Source organism: Candoia aspera, chromosome 6, assembly GCF_035149785.1.
Source record: "Candoia aspera isolate rCanAsp1 chromosome 6, rCanAsp1.hap2, whole genome shotgun sequence".
Classification (NCBI taxonomy): Eukaryota; Metazoa; Chordata; class Lepidosauria; order Squamata; family Boidae; genus Candoia; species Candoia aspera.
Genome location: NC_086158.1, coordinates 70,990,273 through 71,015,211, shown reverse-complemented (window position 1 = coordinate 71,015,211; position 24,939 = coordinate 70,990,273). Strand labels below are relative to the sequence as shown.

Here is a 24,939-nt window from a genome sequence, read left to right as displayed (position 1 = left end):
ATGACAAGTGTTTTGCCTGGACAATATTCATCATCTGAATGATATCTGACATCTTCACAATTTATCAGGAGAACTAATGGTTTGTGGCCTGCACATAGCTGGAGAGGTTCCAATACAAAAAGATACTGGGAAGATCCTTCATTCACCCATAGTGCTACAAGACACACTTTCTCAATAGACATCCCAAGGTTCTGGATCTGTGAATGTCCTAGAACTATCGTCTTTACTGTAAATATGTATTTTTTGTTGTTTATTCGTTCAGTCGCTTCCGACTCTTTGTGACTTCATGGACCAGACCACTCCAGAGCTTCCTGTCGGTCAACACCCCCAGCTCCCCCAGGCACGAGTCCATGTATTACACAATATGTATTACACAACCCATTCTATAGCTGCTTCCCAAAAATATTCTGGTTGAAATAAAAAATGACAGCAAAAAGGCTTAAGCCAGGGTTTCTCAACCAGGGTTCCATGGAACCCTAGGGTTCCGCGAGAGGTCACTAGGGGTTCCATGAGAGATCACGATTTATTTTAAAAATTATTTCAAATTCGGGCAACTTCACATTAAAAAGATAAGTTTCATTCTTTATTTTTAGTCTGAGAACACTGTTAATGCATATATTCAGGCCTAGACATGTAACAAACATAGTAATTTTGTAACTTCTGGCCTTGGTTTGAGCCTGAATGTGCAGGATTTCCCCGAGGCCTGAAAAAATATTTCAAGGGTTCCTCCGGGGTCAAAAGGTTGAGAAAGGCTGGCCTAAGAGTTCCCTGACAGTCCTGAAAGCATCCTCTGGTGCATGCCCCAATTGCCAAGTGATACCTATTTTGTGTTTATTTTAACAGTGCAAAACCACTGCCAATTTTGGTACAAATCTTGTAACATATTGCAGTTTGCTCCAAAATAATTTTAATTCTGCTATGGATTCTAAAATATATCCCAGGTATGGGAAGCTTTTTAATCCATGGGGGCATTTGTTCAGTTTTAAATGTGTAGCCTCAATGGTTGCTAGAACTTCAGATAGTTTCTTACTATCATTGTCATGTTCATTCTCATAAGGATGAGATCCTCATGCTGTCTATGAAAATTAAAATGGCTTCCAAGTGATATAGAAGCATAGACTCTTTGGAACAACTTGCAAATGCAACAGATCCACAAACCTAAAGAAAAATCTACCCAGTGGTGTAATAAATAGTGCAATATATCTAGCTGGATATGCTAAAATTCACCAGCAAGCATCAGGCACTGCAAATACTCAAGCACTCAAAAGTTGGGGAAGAATGTAAGCATATCATTTATAATACGGAGATGTTCTTCTCTTTTTTCATGGCTTTGTTCAGATATTTCAGGTCCATGCATACAGCATGTGAATTGTTCCATTTTTGTTTGTTTGTTTGTTTTACTGATACCACTGGAATTCACTTTTCTACTGATCTCCTCATCTTTTCAATCTCTCCATACTGAATCATCTTCTCTAGTTCTGTTGAACAGATTATTCTGGAAGAGATTTTTCCATAAAACTTTAACTTTATCATAAAGATTCCTATTTCCTTGTGAGACTCTGTAAGGGTCTTCCACATGGTGTACTAGACCCCTTGCTTTAGGCCAGAAATTTTATCTCCCCATGTAGATCATATTCTCTGCCTCTGTGCTGGGTACCAGTTACACAGCATCCTAGGAAAGATAAAGTCTTACTGCCAATACTTTGTAAGATATGCTATACACAGATTCTGAAATCACGACTATTCAGTTCCTGTATCAGTTTTAAATCTACTGAATGGGCACTGATTTGTAAGGCACTCCCTATTATATGTCAGAACCATGGGGTATCAGAAAGAAATGCTCATTGTTATCACTGTATTTTTCAATGTCTTTCATTGTCAAGGACTACAGACAGTTGCAAAGTGACCTGCTTTTTATACCAATGACATTCTGCCCTCTGTGCATGACATTTCCCACAGTGAATACACATTTCAGTGGTACTGTTCAGATTGCAACGATTATAGGGAAAAGCTTGCCTGGCTTGACTTTCTACCTGTTTCTTTGATGCAGACTTGCCAGGTGGTTACAGTCTTTTAGTAACTTCATTTGGATTAATTAGAATAGCAAAATATCTATTCACATACTGTATCTTAATCTGTTTTCCCAGGTGGAAAACCTCCTTCCCTGGCCCATTCCTCCTCCTGTTCTTTCTGGCTTCTTCCTTACTATTTCTTCCACTATTCATTAATTGGGATCCAACTACAGTACTACCTCGTTACAGTTGTACAGTTTAAAACCAAAGAAGTTTGTACTTTACAAACTGTTTAGCCTTACTGAACCATTTCTATGTTCTGGCAACTAACACAACACATGAGAAGTTATAAAAACAGCTGAGTATGTAACGTAACAAGAGACACATTTTCCAAGGAGTCGCTGGTTCTTCCTCCTGACAAAAGTTTTACCAAGTCAGGAAGCTACATGTAATCTCAATAAATACCTTCGATACCGCTTGTGTATTGCTTGTCAGAGTTTGATTTGAAATGTGTGCCACACACTGTACAATTCTTGCACATGCTTTTTTTTCTTTTTGTGCCATCCATAATACATGGTCATCTACCAGCATTATATTGCTGGCAATCTCTATGACAGCATCAGCAATCTGGTAGGAGAAAAAGACAAAAAGAAAGAAAAAAAATAGAGTAAAAAGTATTTGACTTATCTACAACATAAGGGCAAACTTGAAAACAGCTGTATTTAGGTGTTCTGTGAAGCATTCAGGAACTATCTGTTCTGGGAGCATCAGCTTACATTTAGGTTCGGTAGTCATAAGAATAAATTGATGGATATGCCTCTTTGGAAGTCAGTGATTATCAAGTCAAAACTATTTCAGAGTTACATGAGTCCAAGCAGCTGTTCTATTGAGAATAAAAGTATCTTAGAGACTTTGCGGCAAGAAGTTGTAGCAAAAAAATATAGACACAAAAAAATAAAAATAAAAAATCCCTGAAGCAAACACAAGTCATTCAATTGTAAGAATTTGATCATAAATAGTTTTTTAAAAAGCATTAACTGCATCTCATAATAATAAAAAGTCCAAATGATATATAAATAATATATAAAATAACAATGCAAATAGCTAGTAGGAGAAACCAGATTAAGTTCTGTTGGAAAAAAAATTTCATAGGAAGTCTTGCATATTTTCATATTCAGGTAAAGACATCAGAGGAATCAATACTCATACCCATCCATAACTGAGAGATAATAGCTGATTGTGCTATGCATTGGGAATAGCGTTGGCTTGACCGTAGCTAATATCTGATTTGTGGAAATCTGGCAAATAGCATCTCAGTGGCCCAATTCAGAAATTAGCCCAAACTATGGTTTCTATTTCACAAAAATCAAATCCCAAACCATTGCTTTAATTTCTAAATGTATGATTGGTTTAGGCTATAATATGGTTTGTTTGTTCTTATCTTTGCATCTAATATAAACCCAACCATATGTAAGTCACAGTGACTGAATTCACACAAACACCAATGACCCAAAGTTAAACAAACCACAGCTTAATGTGATATGTACCATCAGACCTGGTATTCTAAATCTGAGGATATTCTATTAAGACACTTTTATACTGATTTTGAAGAATAGTAGTAAAATACTTTTGATTAGCATTTTAAAGGAAAATGAAATATTTAAACTAGATTTTTAAGAAGGGTTATTTTTTACTGACAGATTACAACTTCCTACATAAGCAGTCCAGTTCATTTAAAAACTTGTTCTTTAACAAATACAGTCTGGTACAACAAACTTTTCTTGACATTTGACATCTTTTTATTTTATTTGACATACATGCATAACAGATCTCATAGCACCACTTAACCTTAATGAGCTGGGGATGTATGTCTGAACTGGACCAGAGTTAATTATCCGCAAAGCACCATGATTATTGGAGCGCATGGATTATTCTACTTCATATTCTACAGCATGAAACACAGCATATTGCAATACTTCACCATCACCATGCTTGCTTCTAAGCTAACACATTTTCCCCAAAAGTACCAGCAAGTCCATTTCTGCTTACAGGTTGACAACATAAGAAACATCCAAGAAAGGGAGAAGAGATATGATGCATTTTTCATTCTTTCCTGATCAGTCATAAAAAATCCCGTGGTAGATACATTCAAGAATATGAAGTAGAATAATGCAAGTGCTCCAATCTGGCATCCCATCTTGATTGATTGATTTATCTATTGATTTATCTATTACCAGATTGATAAGGCCAGCCAACTCAACAATGTGACTCAACAAAAAACAAACCATAAAACAAAAAGAACCATGTAGTGCTAAAAACATACACCATATATAAATACAAATATGGGATTACTACTGCTTAGCTGGCTGAAAGAGGGCTTGGAAATTGTGCCAGCACCTATTGAGATTGGTCATATTGTCAGTTAGGAAATATGCCTGAAACAAGTTTGGAAAAAACACTGATCACAGTCTCTTCCCTCCCACCTCTGTTGTGCTTGCTATAAGAAAATCTGTTTCACCAACATCAGTTTTTTAAAGAAAATGTTCATTCTCCGAAGTTGTCTTTATACAACTTTTCCTTACTTTAAGTAAAACATTTTTAGATAGATCATTAATTTAGCCACTTATGTCTAGCTGAAATCTAAGATGTCACTTTGTGAAAATGTTTAAAATCCAAGCCATTTAACATCAAGCTACTGAGAGAATTAAAAAGCACAAGGCATTTTACTGGAATGATTCTAGTTTCACATGAGTTTGACAGAGTTGGAACCACAGGAAGCTTTATTCAGCTCTTCAGAAAAGAGTGAAGAACTGTAAGGAAAATGTTAAATTGCACAAAGGCTCATAGAAGCTTCACCTGTTTGAAGCAAAGAATGATACTACAGGCAATATAAAAATATTGGTATCAAAAAGTTTAAGTTTATTCTGAGCCAGCAGGGCTTCGCATTCAGTGGTACATCTGCTGAATTATTCCTTCCAAGTTCAACTTTGCAAACTCAAAAGGTAGAATGAAATTAACAAAGCCAAAACAAAGGGAAAAAAGCATTTCAAAATGTAACAATCATCAGCCCAAAATGCTGCAGTGAGAGCTTTATGCAACTATTTTGTCAGAATTAAATGAAAGTTTTATTAAGTACAGCATTGCCAGTAACACAAAAACATTATTTATGGCCTCAAGATTACTCCCCTCTTTGAATGAGAATGCTTCATAAAATATTTTGGTTTACTAAGCATTTAAATTTCTCTGGAGAAGGCTCTAATGCTGGGAAAGGTTTAAGAAAAGAGTAGATACACAATTTTTTTAGAAATACACTGAAAATATGTCCATTTAACCTTAAAATGAAAATATTCAGCAAAAGCAATGTTGATCCTAAGCTCATACGGTCATAGAAAAGTCTATTATGAGTAAGAATTCCTTTTAGTACTGTGCATTATATAATTCAAATTTTAAAAGACTGTATGAAAAGCCCTTGAATGAAAAGTTAAAATTACTCTTTTAAAAGACCCCCCCTCCTGAAAAATCACTACTGGATATTAATATATACTTTAGGAAAAAATGTCTGTCTTAAATTTACACACTTGTGTTCCAACATTAAATCATCACATATGTTAGTCAAATAGAGTCTTACATCTTTGATTTCTTCCACGTATGCAATTAGCTTTTCCAGCATGTAAGCCAAATAGATAACATCCACTTTATCTGCAAAGTTGGCAGCATCTCTTGTGTAAGTTGCTAGCTGATGGGAAAATTCAAGTGCATTGGTAGCATTAAGATGCCTCTGAAAAGAAACATTCCAAGAGATAAAATTCAGTTTAAAATTTAATTCCATTTTCTACATTAAAAAATTAGAAATTTTGTTCTAGAGATGAAGAACATTATTGATGTAAAATTCAAACTTGCAAAAAACATCATATTGTAAAATACTTAAATTGTCTAATAAGAACACTATGCTAAAATACTTAAATGTCCAATATAAGACTTGCTATGTCAGCACCAAGTTTTTACAAACTTAAATCATTTTTTGTCAGGCAACTTACCCTTGTGGCACCATAAATAGTGGTCCTGCTCCAATAATTTAATTTAAATTACCATTAAAGCTAAGGAATAATGCCATGAGAATCACATTTGAATCAATGTTACACTTTATTATTCCAATACAAAACAGTTGAATACAACTATAGGTTGTATATGTTAGGATAGTTTAGAACCTATTCTTGTTATATAATTTAGATAACAGAGACTTTCTATGCAGAAACCTGGTAAGAAATGTATAATATTAACACATACAATAAATTCTATGCATAACAGTATGGTTTACCTGACTAAAGGAATGAAGGATTTGAGTTAATTCCTGTGAGTAAGGACATTTGGAATAGCTTTCTTCAGCCCACCAACCTGTACGGTTGCAATTACGCCATGCTTTTAACTCTTCTGCCCCGTTCAGAAAGGAAGCTGATCTTAAGGAATGCTGAAGACATGAATGGTAAGCAGTTACGCCTGCCACGGTTTTAGGCCATCTGTGAAAAAAATGAAAATAAGCTACTGCAATGCTACACTAATACATTAACATTAGATAAAATAAGGTTCCAAACCTAGGCACTCTAGCTAAGGACTACTGTATATTCCACTGAGATCTATGAGATTTTGAGGTAAACCAGGAACAGGCAAGCTAGGCTAAAGTACTACGGCTGTAATCGGTTTAGGGCAGTGTTTCTCAACCTTGGCAGCTTGAAGAGTGTGGACTTCAACTGCCAGAGTTCCTTAGCCAGCCACGGTGGCCAAGGCCAGAAGCAAAAATATGGGAGGGGGAGCGCTATTCATTTTCTTTCTTTCTAGCATTTCTTCTTTCTTCTTCAGTTGCAACCCTCCATGTGAGTGTATTTTTGATATCCTCATTTCTCTTTCTTTCTTTCTCTTCACATGAAAAGCTGCTGGCAAAGAGGCAGGTTGTTTTTGCCAGAGGATTGAATTGCTTGCTTGCAAAAGGCTTCTGTACTTAGGAATGGATTTTTAAAATTAGGCCCTAAGGCTGCAGGTTGCTCATCCTTGCAATAGACCATGTAATACAATCAAATCTGTTTTGTACTGGAACCCATAGAGCAATTTTCCTTACCTACTCCATATTGAATAATAGGTTGTTCTATTTTAAATCATTTTAATTGGTATATTTATCAACTGAAGGACTCAGTCTTTCTACCTTAACAATGGCAAAACTCACTCCCTTTGTCTTGCTTGGGATGGGTTACAACTTGGCTCTTTCATCCCAGGACACCGATTCATCAGTAGTAGGCCTGCCTTGCCCATCCCAACTTCCATGTTTTTGGACTGAAAAATTCCAAATTCCTAGGTAGCATGACCAATAGTCCCAACCCTGTTGGATGAGGTCAAGTTTAGGAAGCAAGGTTCATACATTATAGAAGAACAGAAGAATGTTTCCCTTCCCATCCCTTTTATAGCATGTCTATTAGATACACCCTTTCAAGTTAAAGCCTTTTTGTTTTTTAAATGTTTGTATCTTTCCAAAAATGCTTAGGAACAATGGTACCAATAATAATATCAGTAACTGCATTATGAAAACAATAATATTATGTTCAATGTATTGCTGAATAGCAATTTTGTTTTTTAATTTTGTTTTAGAATATGATGACTTTTCTTCAGACAATGAATGGAAGATCAAGCTCTCAAATTTCCCTTCATACATCCAGTACATACATTCATAAATATGTATAATGGATCTTATTTTATAATACCACCATGCTTTTCCACTGATGAACTTTTGCCTCATTACACTCCCTCAAAAAGTCCCATATACAGTATAGAAAACTATTATGTCAGGAAGGATAGAATACAGCCTAATATACTATGTGCAGGTATGCAGTAGCATTCAGTCAACTAAGACATCTTCTCCACTCCACAGACTGAAGTAATACTGTCTGGATATAACTTTAAAATCTCAGTGAGGAGTAACTCATATTTATAACTGGCAGTGGCAGTCTTTAGGAATTTGCGGAATTTTTACAGGTTGTCCGCATAAAAATGATAACCTATGCTATAACAGTATCAAACCAAGAGGGATCAAAAATAGAGTTTGCCATTTAGGAAAATATTTGATCAACAATTTTATATAATACATTGGCAAAATTGAATTTTTATTTCTAAGCAAAACTACAGTAAGGAAACTAATGGTCTTATTTTCCATATTTGACATCCACTAAAATAACTCATTCTGAAGAGAAAAGTCAGTGCATACAAAATTAATCATAGTAAGAATGTTGTAAATAATTAAAATGCATTAGGAATCATGGAGCATTTCTGATCTACTCCTAGATTGTATGTCACTTTAATGAATTACTGTACTCAAGGAACGAGATGTTGCTCTTCATCCTATTTGCGCCAAAATCAGATACTTGGGTCTATGAACTGAGAGCACTTAAATCAGTGGTCCATGTGTGTGAACTTCAATTCCCAGAATTCTCAGCAATTGTCATATTAACTAGATAATTCTGGGAGCTAAAACACACACATCTGGAAGAACTAGTGCACCATTGGGCTACCCTTGCAAAGTGGTAAAAAGTCATATAACCATGCTAAGACCCGCACCATATACCATTTGTTTTCTTGGCATATCTTATGGTGTTGCAGTACTTAAGGCTTTTCTGAGACTCTCTTTTTCATTTTGACCCTAACTGGGCATTAAGATGGAAAGCAGTCCCCTGCTTTCAGAGCCTATTTTTGAGGCATATAGCAGAGGACCTTCTTTTGTGTCACTCCAAACTGGGGAACAGCCATCAATCTAGCCTATCAAACCACATTTAAGGAATCTGAGTTCTAGGTTCTAGTTTTAGTTATGCTGGGACCATGGCTCCCCAGAATTGCAGTCTGGAGTGCCAACACACTGAGTGTAATGGTTCCCAAGTTTACCAAGTTGGGGAAAGCTACAAATGAGCACACAGTATTAGGGTATTGATGGTTAAGATTTGGAAACACCAGGACACAAACATTTTTACCTTACTTAAAAGTACCTTACAATGAGAGAAGGAAGAAAACAAATATAACCCTCATCTTGTAATAGCTTTTGTTCACTGAAGCTTGCATTACAAATCCTTGCAGCGAGATTTCAATTACACATACCACCTGGACCTGTCAACTCAAAAGAGTCAACTTTTCCATTTTATTTAATGCATCTCTCTTTCTAAAACAGGGTGGTTTTTTTTAGTTTTGCTTTTGTGCTTGTAATAGCTTGCTTCCAACGTATTTGCTATAATATCAAAACCTCAAAGACATTTCATGATACATTATTGGCAGGGAAGCTCATCCAAAAGGTGAAACCTTTGAAAAACGCGTCAGGTGTTAATGTCAACTTTTAGTTCCAAAGATATTCTCTAGAATTCTGAATTCATTACTTTGAAATGCCAAAGAAATATACGGACTCAGCATGCTTTTGATGTATGTTTCTAAAATAAATTTGTGCATCATTGTGCAGAATGATGATCAATAATGAAACCAAGGTGAATTCCTCAGCTTTTTGATTTCTAGAAAATGAAACAGCAAAATGCCTCTCATCTTAGCTGAGCATTTATTTATCTTTTATTTATCTTTTTTAAGACGACATTTACCAGCAATGGAGTGATAGGTTTCTTAATGGAAGTTGCAGTCAGTACAGACTTATTTAGTATATTTTAAAACTAACTCATTAAAGAGCACCTCAAGTTGAGCTTTTCTGTGCTGAGTGGAAAGGCAGCGTGTCTCTGGGGATAATCATGTCTTGAACTTTGCAAAGAAAAGCAAAGATTTTCCTCTTCAAAACCTTGTATAGCTGTTCTACAGATATTTATCATAATAGTTACTGTGGTGAAATAAGGTCATTTTTCTCTGTTTTGTTTTTAAGTGGAAAGTGAAAACACTAAGCAAAACGCTGCTAAGGACTGAATATCCCACCTAAGGATAACATAATGGGCATATGGTCTCCTTTCCAACCAACTAGGTCCTACTTGATCCATGCTGGAAATTTTAGTCTAACTCTCCTTAGTCCTTAGTCTCAATTTAGTCAGAAGTTCTTAGTTTTATAAAATGCATGAAAAAGGAGAGAGACTTCTAAGCGCCCATGTTTGCTAAAGCAAATAGAAAAGCATATGTGTCTTCAGGTATAAACATAACTCTTAGTAGCAAGAAGCTTTACTACTTTCTCAAGTGCTACTAGGAATCCCAGTATGATTTATTTTTTAAAAAATCACCTGGAAGAATGGAGAGCAGAGATGGGCAAGTTGCAGCCCTCCCAGATTTTTTTGAGCCCTTGCAGAAACTTTTATAGCATATACAGTAGCTGCACAACATAAGGGCCAGAGGTCCTCTATACCAGTGTTTCTCAACCTAGGCAACTTTAAGATGTGTGGACTTCAACTCCCAGAATTCCGCAGACAGCCATGAATTCTGGGAGCTGAAGTCCACAGATCTTAAAGTTACCTAGGTTGAGAAACACTGCTCTATACAGTGTAACTAGAGCTCAACAGATGCCATCATGTAATCTTGCATCATCTGGTATCAAAAAATAAAAATAATTTTTAAACAGTGGCAATCTCATGAAATTGTCAAATCTCATTAAATGTTTGTAATCACATTCTCAAATGTCATGTGATTTCACATGAGTACTTTAAAATATTGTGCCTAAAATATCACAAAATCATGCAAACCCACAATGTCTGACAACTTTGCAAGATTTCAGCCATTTTTCAAGTTTAATTTTGGGATTCTAGGCCTGCATTGGAGGCTGTTGTGGGTATAATGAGCTTTGTGGGTTCTTCAGAATTTGATTTAAGAGATAGCACATCAAGACACAGCTCATGCATTTTTCTCTTTTTATTCAGCAAAAAAAACAACAGCAAAAGCCTTTAGTTTTGATTCTAGCCCATATTTCTTTCTCTCTACTCTCACGTCCTTTTTATTGATAACAGACACAATAAAGCAATTACCAACTGCTTGAGTTGGAAGCGACTACCCAGGCTTTTTAAAATGAGTTCTTTCTCTACTAGGAAAGCAACATTTTCTGCTGTTGGTAAAGTCAATCTTCTTATGCATATAGAGTGTTGGTTAATTATGAGTATTTTACTTCTATCTTCTATTCGTACTTCCTACTTTAGTGTATTGGTTAAGGCAGCAGGTTAGAAACCAGGATGCTGTAACTTCTAGTCCCACCTTAGGCACAAAGCCAGCTGGGTGACCTTGGGCCAGTCCCTCTCTCAGCCCTAGAAAGGAGGCAGTGGCAAACCACTTCTGAAATCACTTCTGAAACTACTTGCCAAGTAAACTACAGGGACTTGTCCAAGCAGTCACCAGGAATCAACACTGACTCAAAGGCAGCAAAAAAAAAAAAGTATAAATACACTGTCTGGCATTGTTTTTCTCTCTGGGGCTGGCAGGTGTTCTCTTTCCAGCTTTCCATGAAAATCATAGAAAAGGGTAAATTTTGTCCCAAGGCAATCCCTTTTTGGTGGGTCTTATCCCAGGCTCCTTATTCCACTTCTAAGAATATTCCTCTGGTCTCTCCTCAAACAAACAATTTTTATTGGCTAACTCTGACTAGGTCCATGTTGTTTTGCTAGCCAGTATGCTTCCAACTCTGTTCATCAAAAGTCCTCCTTCTATCTATAAGCCTTTTTTAAATACTCCACCTTCCTTGACATCTTCACTCCTCCCTTCTCCTATGGGAAAAATATGATGATGGGAAACTATGCTATCTCTTCTACTTTCAGACTCTACTTATCAACAAGGGAAAAGGATGTCTGTTTGGGTGCTTGTGTGGATACATGACAGACTCACAGAAAAGCATGGAAACCTGCAGGCTGTCACATACCCTTCCCTTTTCTTTTCTTTTTTTAGAAAGTGTTAGGGAAGTGTGATCTTTCTCCAACCTTTCACAGATGTAACTGGTGTCTGTGTAATAGATAACAATGTCTGGGTCAATTCCATATCTAGACAGAAAATCAACAATTTAGTGCTGTTTTCCTGACCAATGCTGAACAACAAATTTATATCATTAATATTGATATTAGCAGCTGCTCTTTAATTAAATGTGATAAGTAGATATTCCAAAATCTCTGTTTCATGAAGCTCAACTTTTTGCTCCATGACTTAAGATATTGTATGTCTCAATAGCTCTTTAAAATGGTCTGGCTTGAAAAAACTAATTCAGGCCCACTCAAACTCTTGATTATAATTGACGGGTTTTACATACAGCAAAGCACTATAGATTATGTCATACTGCTTTTGAAAATTTCTTCAGCTTCATAAATGATTATCTTCATGGATGTGTAGCTGTTATTTGAAATACTCAAACCAACCTTTCTTGGGTGTGTAAAACGGAACTTTTCAGTTACAGAAAATAGTTTGATTTATGGTTTTTACATTAATGTGCTTCATATTTGGAAAAAACTCTACATACCAGCCAACCAAATTTGTTCCTAGGCATTGAAGCAGGTAAGAATATAAGCCTTCTTAAAATAGTTCTGAAACAAAATTGAAGGCATAAGTCTAGTAATAATATAATAATAAATAAAAGTGGATTTTGAAAGACTCACGATAATGTTATTTTGGGAGAAATATTTTCTTTACTGAAGGACAAGGAATATAGGAAAAAGGAAAAGTCTGGAAATCTCCTTCAGTGGTTTAATGCTCAATTTATATAGAAAAACACTTATTAACTATTCTTCACTTTGTCTTTTAATAATATAACAGTTGGACTTGTACATTGCATTAAGCCAATGATTTAACTTTTGAATAAACTTCAACTAAATAACTTACAATATACTCAGCTATAAGCCATAGTTTACCAATTCCAGTGGCTGGGTTTACACATGTTAAACTAGCAATCAACCAAACATGTTAGTTTATTTTGATGTGCAAACACAGAGACTCTGTTACTTTTGCTTGCTCCACCATATCACTGCTCTTGATAGCTACAAATGAAACTTTCGAACCTAGCAAGAATACCTGAGAAGCAGCTATAGCCTTATCTGGTTTTACTTGACTGCTGTTATTAGCCTAACTATTCAGTCTGAAAAATGTGTCTGGTCAGGAAAGGCAACCTGTAGAGTTTCTGTAAGAAAAAACAATTATTGTAGTCTGATAACTGAAATAAATTTTTTTTAAAAGAAAATCTTACCTGAAATCTCCTTTATTGTTAACTATTCTCTCAGCAGGACAATAAGGTGCAGCTGTTTCTAGTACAACAATTTCCACTTGCTTAGAAATGCTTCCATAGGAGTTGTTAACGACACACTCCCACATTCCAGTTGCATCAATATCAATGCTGGACAAGATAAGCTCACTGCAAAAGAATAATGGGTTTTAAGAAACAACTAGCTTAAACGAAGGTAACTATGAAAACTCCTCTATAGATGTTCTATGTTCATTTGCAGCTTGTCCTAGATAGCCAAACACTTGATATTGGGTGACTATCATCATATCAAGCTTACTTCTGAACAGGTATGTTGCTGTGCTGGAAATAGAAGTTTCCAGTTTTAATTTCCATCAGACTACAGTATAGCAATGCATAAAAATAATCCAAACAGTTTAACAAAAAATTAGTGGTTTCAGTACATACAGTTAAAGTTCACTTAAAAGCCTTCTGGGTATTTTATTTTTCCCCATCTATCTTATTTGATAGGTCATTCTATGAGTGTAAAACATCTCCTTCTTTGAGATCTTGTTGTCGTTTCTCCTGTACACCAGAGACTCAGCCTCCAAAGATCCAAATGCATTCAGCTTTGAAATGAGCACTCAGTACCACTTCCGGCACATTATCTTAACAGGATTCTCAACTTTGGACTGAGAGACATAATTATGAGAGCTTCCTCCCTCACCCCACCCGCCAAATCTGTCCCTCAGCATTGTGGAACTCTGACATTCAAGAAATAGTCATGGTTCTTTCAAAAATCATTTCCAGCATCCAGTAGAAGTAGAACTGCTGTGACATCTCCTTTAGCCAGCTGTCTGCAGACAACCCTGCTATGAGAAAAAAGTATGTCAGTTAAGCCTTGGTCTGTGCTATCCAAGGTCCTGAAAGTTCCTTGATTTTTCAGGATCCATATCTTGCAGGATACTGCATTGCACCTTAGAAATATCTGAGTCATAAATGCACATCCTCTGGTCTTAAAACCAGCCCAAGGCATGAGAATCCAAACTAAAATATATATAAAATATTTTACTAATATAAGAGGTGAATAATTAAACAACAGAATTTCATGCCATGTTTTCTTTTAGGTTAAATGACATCTCTGTGAACCAGTTCCTATTATTTTGGATTTTTAGAGTAAACATCCTAGGAATTTGTGATAAAATACTACTTGGTTAAAATGCTCTTGCTGCGTACATGGTATCTTTATGAGCATTAATGTTATTTTCAATTGTAACTTTAAATAAATGTGAAGTTTATTCTAGTTTGTTTCAGCCATGATCTTACAAGGATGAAAAATCCCAAATGCATTTTTGTACTGTAATTTCATTTTGACCTCTCTTTTCTTTTTAGTGAAATGCTAGAATATTCAATCCTTCACAAAAGCTGCTAAAGCCAAACTTACTAGATAAACACACCACAGCTACATTTTGTAAGAAGCCGTAGTTCCGTATGGGATTCAGGGCTGAACTTTGTGGCACCCACACAATGCCTCATTCCAGTTTGATGAGTAATCATGGATGAGTACTCTGAGAATGATTTTTGAGTCAGCTATATTGACTTAATTTTCAAGCCATCCAGCTAATCAGCATGTCATGAGGCATTTTATCAAATGTTTTGCTAAAATCAAGATACATCTGGCCTATAGCATTCCCATAATCAGCAAAGGATATTACCCAGTAAAAAAATGAAATAAGATAGTCTGGAAAAAATGCTTTTGACAAACCCATTATGACTTCAAGTAATTATCACATAGTTCGTTCTTACATATTAATCTCTTTATGACTTTCTCTAGAATTCTCCCAGCTATCACATTTTGACTGATTGGTTGTAATTTGCTGAACTATCCACTTTCTCTTTTTGAAAACAGATACTATATATGCCCTCCACCAATTGTCTGGCATTTCATTCAGGCTCCAGGATTAGTTGAAGAGAATGATAAAAAATCAGCCAATCCATTAATTAGTTTTTTTACTACTCTAGGATAGAACTCATCTGGTCCTGTAGATTTAAACCCCCTTAAACTAAACAGGTATTCTGTTTGTTTTTTGTTTTTTTTAAATCAACATCAGGCTTCAATCCTGCCCATTCATTCTTCCCTTTACAGTTGTCCTGGTGGAACATATAAGCTCTTCTTGTAGATGACTGAGACAAATCTGCTCTGCCTTTTCTTTCTGTCACCATGTTGCCATCATACATCAGCAGCTGGTTTGTTTACTTATTTATTCATTTAATTTATATAGCTGCCCACTTGACATGTGAGTCAGCACTGTATATGCAATTAAAAAGAACAAAAACTAAAATATAATAAAAGACACTGCACCAGAGGCAAACAACCAGGAACAGTCAAGATATCACAAAACCTCCTGACCCAGTGCCTGGGGGAGAGCCAGATCTTCAGAGCTTTTCAGAAAGCAGGCAGGATCAGGGTTATCTGGATTGGGGGGTGGTATTCCATGGGCAGGCATGACAACAGAGAAGGCACACCTCCTGGATTTCACCAGATAACATTGCTTGAGTGATGGGACCTGGAGCATGTCAACCCTGTTAGGTCTTTTAGGATAGAGAGAGGTAATCAGAAAAAGGTAGTCCTGAAAAACCCAGGCCCTATGCCACGAAGGGCTTTATAGATGACAACCAGCACTTTGAATTGAACCTGGAAGCCCAGTGGCAACCAGGGCAGCTTGCAAAGTAGTGGTGTCACATTGGCATACTGAGGTACTCCCATGATAACTCACACCGCTGCATTCTGGACCAGCTGTAGTTTCCAAGTGATCTTCAAGGGCAGCACCATGCAGACCATGTTGCAGCAATCCAGATGAGAGATTACAACGGCATGAGTGACTATTAGTAGGGCCTCTCAATCCAGAAATGGGCACAATTGGCTGCTACCTGCTCTTCAAGGAGGGTAGGAGGTAGGAATCTACAAGAACCACCAAGTTGCACACAAGGTCTGTTTCGCCAGCTCAGCCACAGTATCAAGCAGCTCAGGCACAGTACAGTAACAGCAATCCTATCTGTTTTCTGGAACCCAAATACACAAACAGGGTCTTACAATCTGCACAGAGGTGCCTCTAAGAGCAACAATAATCTCTTTAAGACAATATTCACTCCCCCCATGTCTGCCCCGGGGTCATGGCTGATGCCATACTCAAAACTCAGGTGGGCAACACTGCTGAGGGGGGACTCCTCCCTCAGGCTCATCCAGGTCTCAATAATACAAATCAGGTCAGCTGTCTCATCCAGGATAAGTGTCTTATTACAGGCCAACCCAGCACTAATCAGCAAGAGTCTAAGCCCAGGGCCACCAAGAATCTTAGACACCAGGATTGAGCTCAGGAGCTAGAAGGTGGAATTGGTTCATGGCACTGAATTTACCTGCCCCAAGAGTGGCCCACCTGCTGCTTCCCAGGATATCTCCCTCTGCACATCACCACTGGGATGTTAATGCCTGCCCTTCCCTGCATTAAACCAACTTGCCCAAACCTTGCATCTCTCTCTAGGTCCAAGTATCCTATTCAACTCCCAAATGTTAAGCAGCCACTCCCTGACCAGCTAGCTTGTTAGAATCCTTTGCCCGCATCTGTTTCTACAGTCAGTGGTATCACAAATCTAGTCAAGCCAGCTTCTCAGCACATACTGTACATATCACAACAGTCACTCCCACTTGATTCCATACGTGTTCTCACTAATACTAATCAGGGCTTAGACTCTTGCTGATAAAAGAGTCTAAGCCCTGATACATACAGCCATCTCCATACCAACTATGAGCTGGGATGATTTAAGAAGGACACCATTGACCCCATACTCTTACACCAGGAGAGTGAGCCTCAGCTGCCCCCAGTCTGGAAAGAACTTCCACTACAATCTTTCTAAACTACAGATCAAAAATCCTAGTGTCCTCAACCCTAGATTCCTCTGATCCTGTAGACATATACAATGTAAAAGGCTCAACCAGCTATTTGAACAGGCAGCTGATAGACCACTTTCTTGCAACCCCAATGACATAACATGTGAGAGATAAGATGGCCATTGCTTACAGTAATAGACTCCATAGAAGCTGCAAAACTCAAGCTAACAACCAATTCAGCTGCCAACCTGTTCCTGTTGCTTCTTCCTCATGGCACCTGCCCACCTTAGCAGTCCAGCACCAGAGGCCAGCATATCTGGCTCACTGCCATTACCAATGCCCAGCAGTCAATAGCAGATGCCTTTTCCACAACCAACAAGCACTCAGTGCCACTGTCATGCGCTGCCTACCTCTGAATAACGTTCAGACACTGGTTTGCAAATCAGGTTCTGGTTTATTTCAGGGCAGGTACAACGTTGGTAGAAAAAAGCTGAGAGTGACAGGAGCGCGCCGGTGCGGGGTTTAAATACCCCGCGCCGGTCAGCGCCCCCTCGCTCACGGTCACGTCACCCCCCTTTGTCCCATGCGTTGCCCTGCCATTGGTTGAGGGTTTCCAGGATCGCCCATCCTCAGGTTTCCATTCTTCTGCTGATTGCTTTCAGCTGGGCGATCCCCGTTGTATTGCCGCTGATGGCTTGGGTGGCTCCGTGATTCGTTTAGCTATTGTTTGTTAGCCGTTAGTCGTTGTGGGTTGATGGCTACTTAACTTGTGCCCCTTCACTTATTTCCTTGTCATTGTCATGAGTGCCATTGCGCTGATGACTTTAGCTCAACGGCACTCATGACATACTGCCCCCTTTTCGAATAGTGTTCTCCCCCGGTTTTCTTGGTTTTCCCCGTGGAGCTGTCAAAACGCCACATTTTTTTTTTTTTTTTTTTTCAAAGTTCCCGCCGGAGTAGTTGTCGCCCCTCCCTTTGCTCCTCCCTCTACCACGTGCCTTCCCAGGGTGTGTCCATGGTGCGCATGCTCGGGTTCTGACCTGGCGTGCGCATGCTCCAACCACACCCTGTTTGTTTGGCTCAGTTCGGCGAGGCGAGAGGCGTGGCTGGTCGGGTGCTGCTCAGCTCCAGGTAGGGCCCTTCTTTTCTTATTTAGAGTGCGTCGCCTTTGTTGTGTCTCCTGGGCGTTGCCCCCAGGTTGCCCTGTTGACTTGCTTGCCACTCCCCCGCGGCCGGGGGGCGGGGGGAGGGTGCTGGCGATCGTTTGTCACCACCCCGTGGGCCCGGGGCGGGGGGAGTGAGTCCCGGGGGGGGGAAGGTCCACCCAAGTCGTGGGCTTGGGGGGGGCCCTTTCCCTTGGGGCACGGGAGGGGGGGGGGGCTGCGGGGGGGGGGGTTGGTTTTGCTGACCTTGATTGCGGTTTGTCGGGGTATGCCCGGTGAAATGCTCTGGTCAGGTCAGGCGCGTTAACGTTGTGCGCCGCCACCCATTCCGGGTGGGGGAAGTGTTTCCACCTGACCAGATAGTGTAGAGTTCCTCGTTGCTTGCGGGAGTCGAGGATGTCCCTGATCTCGAAGTGGTGTTGCCCGTCGATCATTAGCGGTGCAGGCTGTGGCGTGCTTGGGTGCCATCGGGAGGTGGTTGCCGGTTTTAGGAGGCTGGTATGGAACACCGGGTGGAGTCTCCGGAGGTTGTGTGGCAGGTCCAGGCGTATTGCTACCGGGTTCACTATTTGCGTGACTCGGAACGGCCCGATGTACTTAGGCCCCAGTTTTTTCGAGGGTTGGGTTGACTTTAGGAACTTGGTGGAGAGATAGGCCATATCCCCTGCCTGGAACGTCGGTTGTTGGCGCCGGTGCTTGTCGGCCTGCTCTTTGTAAGCAGCCTGTGCCTCCTTCAGCGCCGCCGTGATTACTGGCCATGCTTCCGCGATCTTCCGTCCCCAGTCGCTGGCGTCCACCTGGGGTTCCGGGGGTTGAGGTAGCTCCGGTATGGGGACGAAGTCGCGCCCCGAGACTACTTCGAACGGGGTTTTCCCCGTGCTCGTGTGGACGGCGTTGTTGTATGCGACTTCGGCGAACGGGAGCAGTTCAGCCCAGTCGTCTTGGTGGTAGTTCGTATATGATCGTATAAATTGCTCTAAGGTGGCATTAAGAACCTCAGTGGCTCCGTCCGTCTGCGGATGCCAAGCCGTAGATAGGGCCTGTTGGGTCCCCGTCAGCTTCAGGAAGGCCCGCCAGAATTTGGAGGTGAACTGTGTGCCCCTGTCGGTCACCACACGTACGGGACATCCGTGTAGCCTGTACACGTGGATGAGGAAGAGTTTGGCTAGTTGTTGTGAGGATGGGACCGACGTGCAGGGGATGAAGTGGGCCTGCTTTGAGAAGTAGTCCTTCACCACCCAAATGGCCGTTTTCTTCTGGCTGGGTGGGAGGTCCACTATAAAATCCATAGAGATTTCCTCCCATGGGCGGGAGGGTTCTGCCACCCGTTGCAATAGCCCCGCGGGTTTGCCTGGTGCCCGTTTGGCCCTAGCGCACGTTGGGCAGGACGCCACGTAGGTTTTTACGTCTCGCCTGAGCGCGGGCCACCAGAATTGGCGCCGTGTTAGGTGTAGGGTCTTGAGGAACCCAAAGTGTCCCGCTTGCTTGGCGTCGTGTGACCTATGCAAGATCGCCTGGCGTTGCGAGTCCGGGACGTAGATTCTGCCTTCCCCCCATGCCAGGTCTTGCGCCATCGTTACCTTGTCGGGGTTTGCCAGGAACCAGGGGTCGGTTTTGAGGGCGGCGGCGAGGTCCGTGCGCATTCCCCCTGGTAGTTGCGATTGGCTTCTTTCCGTCGCCGGTTGTCCCGCCGTCGGCTGCGCCGTAGCGTCGAGCTGCCTCCGTGCGCCGCTTCGGGTGGTCACGGCCATCCCCAGTTGCGAGGCGGATAGGACCGTCCCAATGGTGTCTGGGGCGGGCTCTTCGTCTTGGGGCAGCCGGGAGAGGGCGTCGGCCAGGAAGTTCTTCTTGCCCGGCATGAACTTCAGCTGGAAATCAAAGCGGCTGAAGAATTGGGCCCATCGGACCTGTTTTGGGCTAAGGCGTCTAGGCGTTCGTAGGGCCTCGAGGTTCCGGTGGTCCGTCCAGACCTCGAATGGTTGGGTGGCTCCCTCGAGTAGGTGACGCCATGTCTCTAGTGCCGATTTCACCGCGAAGGCTTCTTTCTCCCAGACGTGCCATCGCCTCTCTGTCTCGGAGAACTTCCTTGACAGGTAGGCGCATGGTTTCAGGAGCCCCGTGGAGTCTTTTTGTAGCAGGATGGCTCCCAGGGAGAAGTCTGAGGCGTCGGCTTGGACCACGAACGGCCGTTCTGGGTCCGGGTGCGCGAGGATTGGCTCCGTCGTGAACAGCGCTTTCAGCTTGTCGAATGCGGTCTGGCACGCGGGAGTCCAATTCAGCACTGTGCCTGGGTTCTTGGCGCGTCGGGTGTCCCCCACCCCTTTGGTTTTGAGGAGGTCCGTTAAGGGGAGGGCTATCTCAGCGAACCCCCGGGCGAAGGACCTGTAGAAATTCGCGAATCCCAGGAAGCTCTGTAGTTGCCGTCTGTTGCGGGGCCGCTCCCAGTTTAGCACCGCTTCGACTTTTGCGGGGTCCATTTCGATGCCGTCCCCGGAGATTCGATACCCCAAATAGTCTAGGCGCTCTTTGTGAAACTCGCACTTTGTAGGCTTTGCATAGAGCTGCGCCCTTCTGAGCTTGTCGAGGACTTGCCTGACTAAGGTTACGTGTTCCTCGTGTGTTTTTGTGTAAATGAGGACGTCGTCGATGTAGACCAGGACCCCTTTAAACAGATGTTCATGCAGTACCTCATAGATGAGCTGCATGAACACCCCAGGGGCCCCCGCGAGTCCGAAGGGCAGTACCTTGTACTGGAAAGCGCCTAGGGGGCAGTTAAACGCCGTCTTCCATTCGTCCCCCTCCCTGATTCGGATGCGATAGTACGCCTCGCGAAGGTCCAATTTGGAAAAGACTTTGCCCGTGGACAGGTGGGCGAGCATGTCCTTCACCAGGGGTAAGGGGTATTTGTTGGACAGGGAAGCCGCGTTTAGGCCCCGGTAGTCGGTGCAGAGCCGTAGGGTCCCGTCTTTCTTCTCCCGGAATAAGACGGGGGCTCCGACCGGTGAGCATGCTGGCTCTATGAATCCCCTGTCTAGGTTTTTATCGATGAACTCCCGGAGGGTTGCCATCTCCTTCGGGGTCATCGAATAGATCTTTGGTCTAGGTAGGGGGACGTCGGGCAGTAGGTCGATCCGGCAATCCGTCTTGCGGTGGGGGGGTAGTTGGTCTGCCTCTGCCTCTCCGAAGACCTCGGAGAAGTCGGCGTATTGTTCTGGTAGGTCTGCTGTGGTAGCGGCGTTGTCTTGTGTGGTCGCCTCCGCTCGTCCTACCGTGGGGTTGCTTTTGCCAGCTGGTACTGGTGCTCGATACTCGCCGTCGCCGAATGTGAAGGTGCGGGTCGCCCAGTTGATCCGCGGGTTGTTTTTCGCGAGCCATGGCATCCCCAGGACTGCAATGGGCCATCCGATGGGCGTGACTACGAACGATGTGCGCTCGGTGTGAGTGCCCATTTGCAGGGTGACCGGCTCGGTTTGTAGCGTGGCTGGTTTCCCTCCCGCTGTAGAGCCGTCCAGCTGGTGGAATGCCAGCGGCGTGGGGAGGGGGAAGCAGCGGAGGTCGAGTTTGGCGACTAGGTCGGGGTGGATGAGGTTTTTTGAGCACCCCGAGTCCACTAGTGCCGCGGCCGTGGTGGCTCCGTTGCCGGCAGAGAGTTGAATTGCTGCCAATATTACGGAGCTTTTGTCGTTTCGTTGAGGTGGTTCGCGTTGCTGTCCCACCGCCTGCCTCGCCACGCGTCTCAGGGCAAGCGGGGAGCATTTCCCGCCGGCTGGTCGGGGTCGGTATTGTCCTCTTCTCCCCAGTAAGCGTCCCAGCCCTCTTCCGGTGTCGTTGTGGCCACGGTCATTCGGCGGTGAGGGGGCGGCCCCGGGTTGGGTGGTTTGGGGCTAATTTTCGGGGCGGGCTTGGGCGCGCTGGTCGGCGGTCGGTTGGCGAAGCAATCCGCCGTCTTGTGCCCTAATTTGCCACACCTCCCGCAGGGCTCCCGGTTGAACTTCTTTTTTGGGTATATGGGGCCGGCCATCCCCCCGTGTGGTGCGGGTACCTTTTTCCCGACGTAGTTTGTGTCTTCCGTGGTTGTCATAAGGAAGGTGCGGTGCGCGTGTTCGGCTTTCCCCGCGAGGTGGATCCACCCGTGTAACGTTTCTGGGTCGTCGCGGTAGAGGGCCCATTGGAGAACGTCGCGGTTGAGCCCCCTTTTGAAGATTTCCAGCAGGGTGGTCTCAGACCAGTCGCAGACCTTTCCCGCGAGGGCTTTGAACTCCAGGGCGTAGTCAGGGACCGTGCGTGTGCCCTGTTTAAGTCTCTGGAGTGCGCTTTTCGCCCGTACTTTAGCTAGGGGGTCTTCGAAGTAGTTTTTCATCTCTTTGATGAAAGCAGGGAAGGTGGCGAGGGCGGGGGAGCTGGACTCGTACAGTTGGACGTACCAGTCCGCCGCCCTGTCTTGGAGTTTGATCGCCACGGCGGCGATCTTGTCGGCCTCGGAGTCATAGGAGTGTCCGTGCCTCCCCATGAACTCCCTAGCGTTGGTAACGAAAAACGAGAGTTTTGAGGGGGTCCCATCGAAGATGGGGAAGTCCTTTGGGGCCCGGGCGTTTTGCGCGGCCCCGCCTCTCGCTTCCCGGGGTGTGGTGTCGGCCGCCTGTGCCGTCTGCTGGCTCTCCGCTGGCCCGTGTGGGTTCGGTGCTTCGCTCGGGGTGTGGGCTTGTGCGGGGACGTCGTTGGGTGGCGCGGGGGGCATGAGCGCCTGGAGCATGGTCCGGAGTTCCGTCAGCTGAGCCCGCATGGCCACGAGTTCAGCTCGTGCCTCCTCGTCCACAGCCCGCGCCGCCGCTGGGGCCGGTTCCGTTGGCGCGTCCTCGGGGGTGGGTTGCCGGTGGGGTTCATCGTCCCTCCGCCGCAGGTCCGCTTCCTCCTCCGTCTGATGGGTGTCTCCGTCGTCCTCCTCCGTGTTGAGCACCGTGGGGCTGTCGCTCCACGCCCGTTGCTGGGGTGCGATGTGGGGCGCGGGGTCCTCCGCTGGTTTCGGAAGTCGTGCTGCTCCCTCCCGCGGTCGGGTTGCCTCCGTCGCCATCTCCCCTTGGGGTTGGAGCTGAGGCTCGGGTCGGGTGGGGTGGGCGTCCATGGCTCCGGGAGTCCGCGGTGCCTCTGGCCTCGGTCGGTCCTCCTCTGTCTCTTGCCGCGCGGCTCGCCCTCCTTGCCCGCGTCGTTCCGGCCTCATCTTGCTGGTCTTCTCGCCGTCTACTCCTCCCGCGGCTCGTTGTCGTCCGGTGGGGCTCGGCGAGGCTGAGTTTATGACTCTCAGCTTTATGTCATGCGCTGCCTACCTCTGAATAACGTTCAGACACTGGTTTGCAAATCAGGTTCTGGTTTATTTCAGGGCAGGTACAACGTTGGTAGAAAAAAGCTGAGAGTGACAGGAGCGCGCCGGTGCGGGGTTTAAATACCCCGCGCCGGTCAGCGCCCCCTCGCTCACGGTCACGTCACCCCCCTTTGTCCCATGCGTTGCCCTGCCATTGGTTGAGGGTTTCCAGGATCGCCCATCCTCAGGTTTCCATTCTTCTGCTGATTGCTTTCAGCTGGGCGATCCCCGTTGTATTGCCGCTGATGGCTTGGGTGGCTCCGTGATTCGTTTAGCTATTGTTTGTTAGCCGTTAGTCGTTGTGGGTTGATGGCTACTTAACTTGTGCCCCTTCACTTATTTCCTTGTCATTGTCATGAGTGCCATTGCGCTGATGACTTTAGCTCAACGGCACTCATGACAGCCACCAGCCAGCAGTCCAGCACGTAGCAGTTGATTGGCAGCATCTCCAGGCAAACACACATTACTGCTCATTGCTGTTGCTACAGCTACACAGACGATCTCCAGGTCCAGATCAGTCTCTGATGTCTTCTCTGGTTCTTGGATTGTTTTCAGTGTATCAGTTGCATCACTGAGGTTAGTCCCCACAGAGCCAACCAATCACAAATTCCAGAGCCTCTACCACTACCAAAATTTTTAATAACCGTTGATAGTTCCAGTGGCACTAGAAGACTCTCTGCTCCTTCCACAGCCATTACCTTGTCTACTGATTGTCCTTTTTCATTTCTTTTTATTATTATATTATTTACTGAAGAATTTTTTAACAGAGTAAAAACAATATAAACCTAAAGAGAAGTAAAGTGATCAGTAAACAAGTAAAGCAAAGAGAAAAGAAAGAAAAAGAAAAAAGATATTAAAAAGGCTTCCAATTTCTTTACAGCAGATAAATGCATTCATATTTTATCCTCTCTGTATCCTTTTTCATTTTCTGATTTTCACCAATATTTTTGTGTATCGTAACCACACTGGCTTTTTCTGCTGTCTTCCATTGCTGTTGGAATTGTTTGCAATTGTGCTTGATCTTCCTTCCTAGATTTTCAATGTCCATAGAAATAACGTTGTAGTTGTTCTTTGCAATATCATACATCTCCACATGGATTAATAGAAAGTGATAGTTGTTAGTGGACTTTGTAAGACTTGGAAATTATTCTATCATATATGCCTGGTCTTTTGACCTGAAAGACAGCACATTTCATAAGCAAATGGATTCACTCAGCGTACATTTGTTTCAGTTCCTAATAGCTGAACAATTGGGTTTTTGCAGGGCACAGGTATATCCTCTCTGCTATAAATTGCCTTGTGTTCCTTTTCACAGTGTCTCTTTTTGTTCCCCTGAAATATAGAATATGAAAGAAAGTAGATCTGGCCTTAGGAAGTGGGAAGAG

The 24,939-nt window shown here is 43.1% G+C and overlaps 1 protein-coding gene across 1 annotated transcript in view; it reads right to left on the bottom strand.

Annotated features, from left to right (window-relative positions):
• The window catches only part of ADGRA1 (adhesion G protein-coupled receptor A1), a 286,630-nt gene that overhangs the window by 188,687 nt on the left and 73,004 nt on the right, over nucleotides 1–24,939 (bottom strand). The window contains exons 6-9 of the mRNA XM_063307368.1: nucleotides 13,171–13,335; nucleotides 6,331–6,529; nucleotides 5,641–5,790; nucleotides 2,478–2,639 (exon numbers count right to left, since the gene is read on the bottom strand). Coding sequence (XP_063163438.1) covers nucleotides 2,478–2,639; nucleotides 5,641–5,790; nucleotides 6,331–6,529; nucleotides 13,171–13,335 — 676 coding nt within the window. The remainder of the gene's footprint in view (nucleotides 1–2,477; nucleotides 2,640–5,640; nucleotides 5,791–6,330; nucleotides 6,530–13,170; nucleotides 13,336–24,939) is intronic.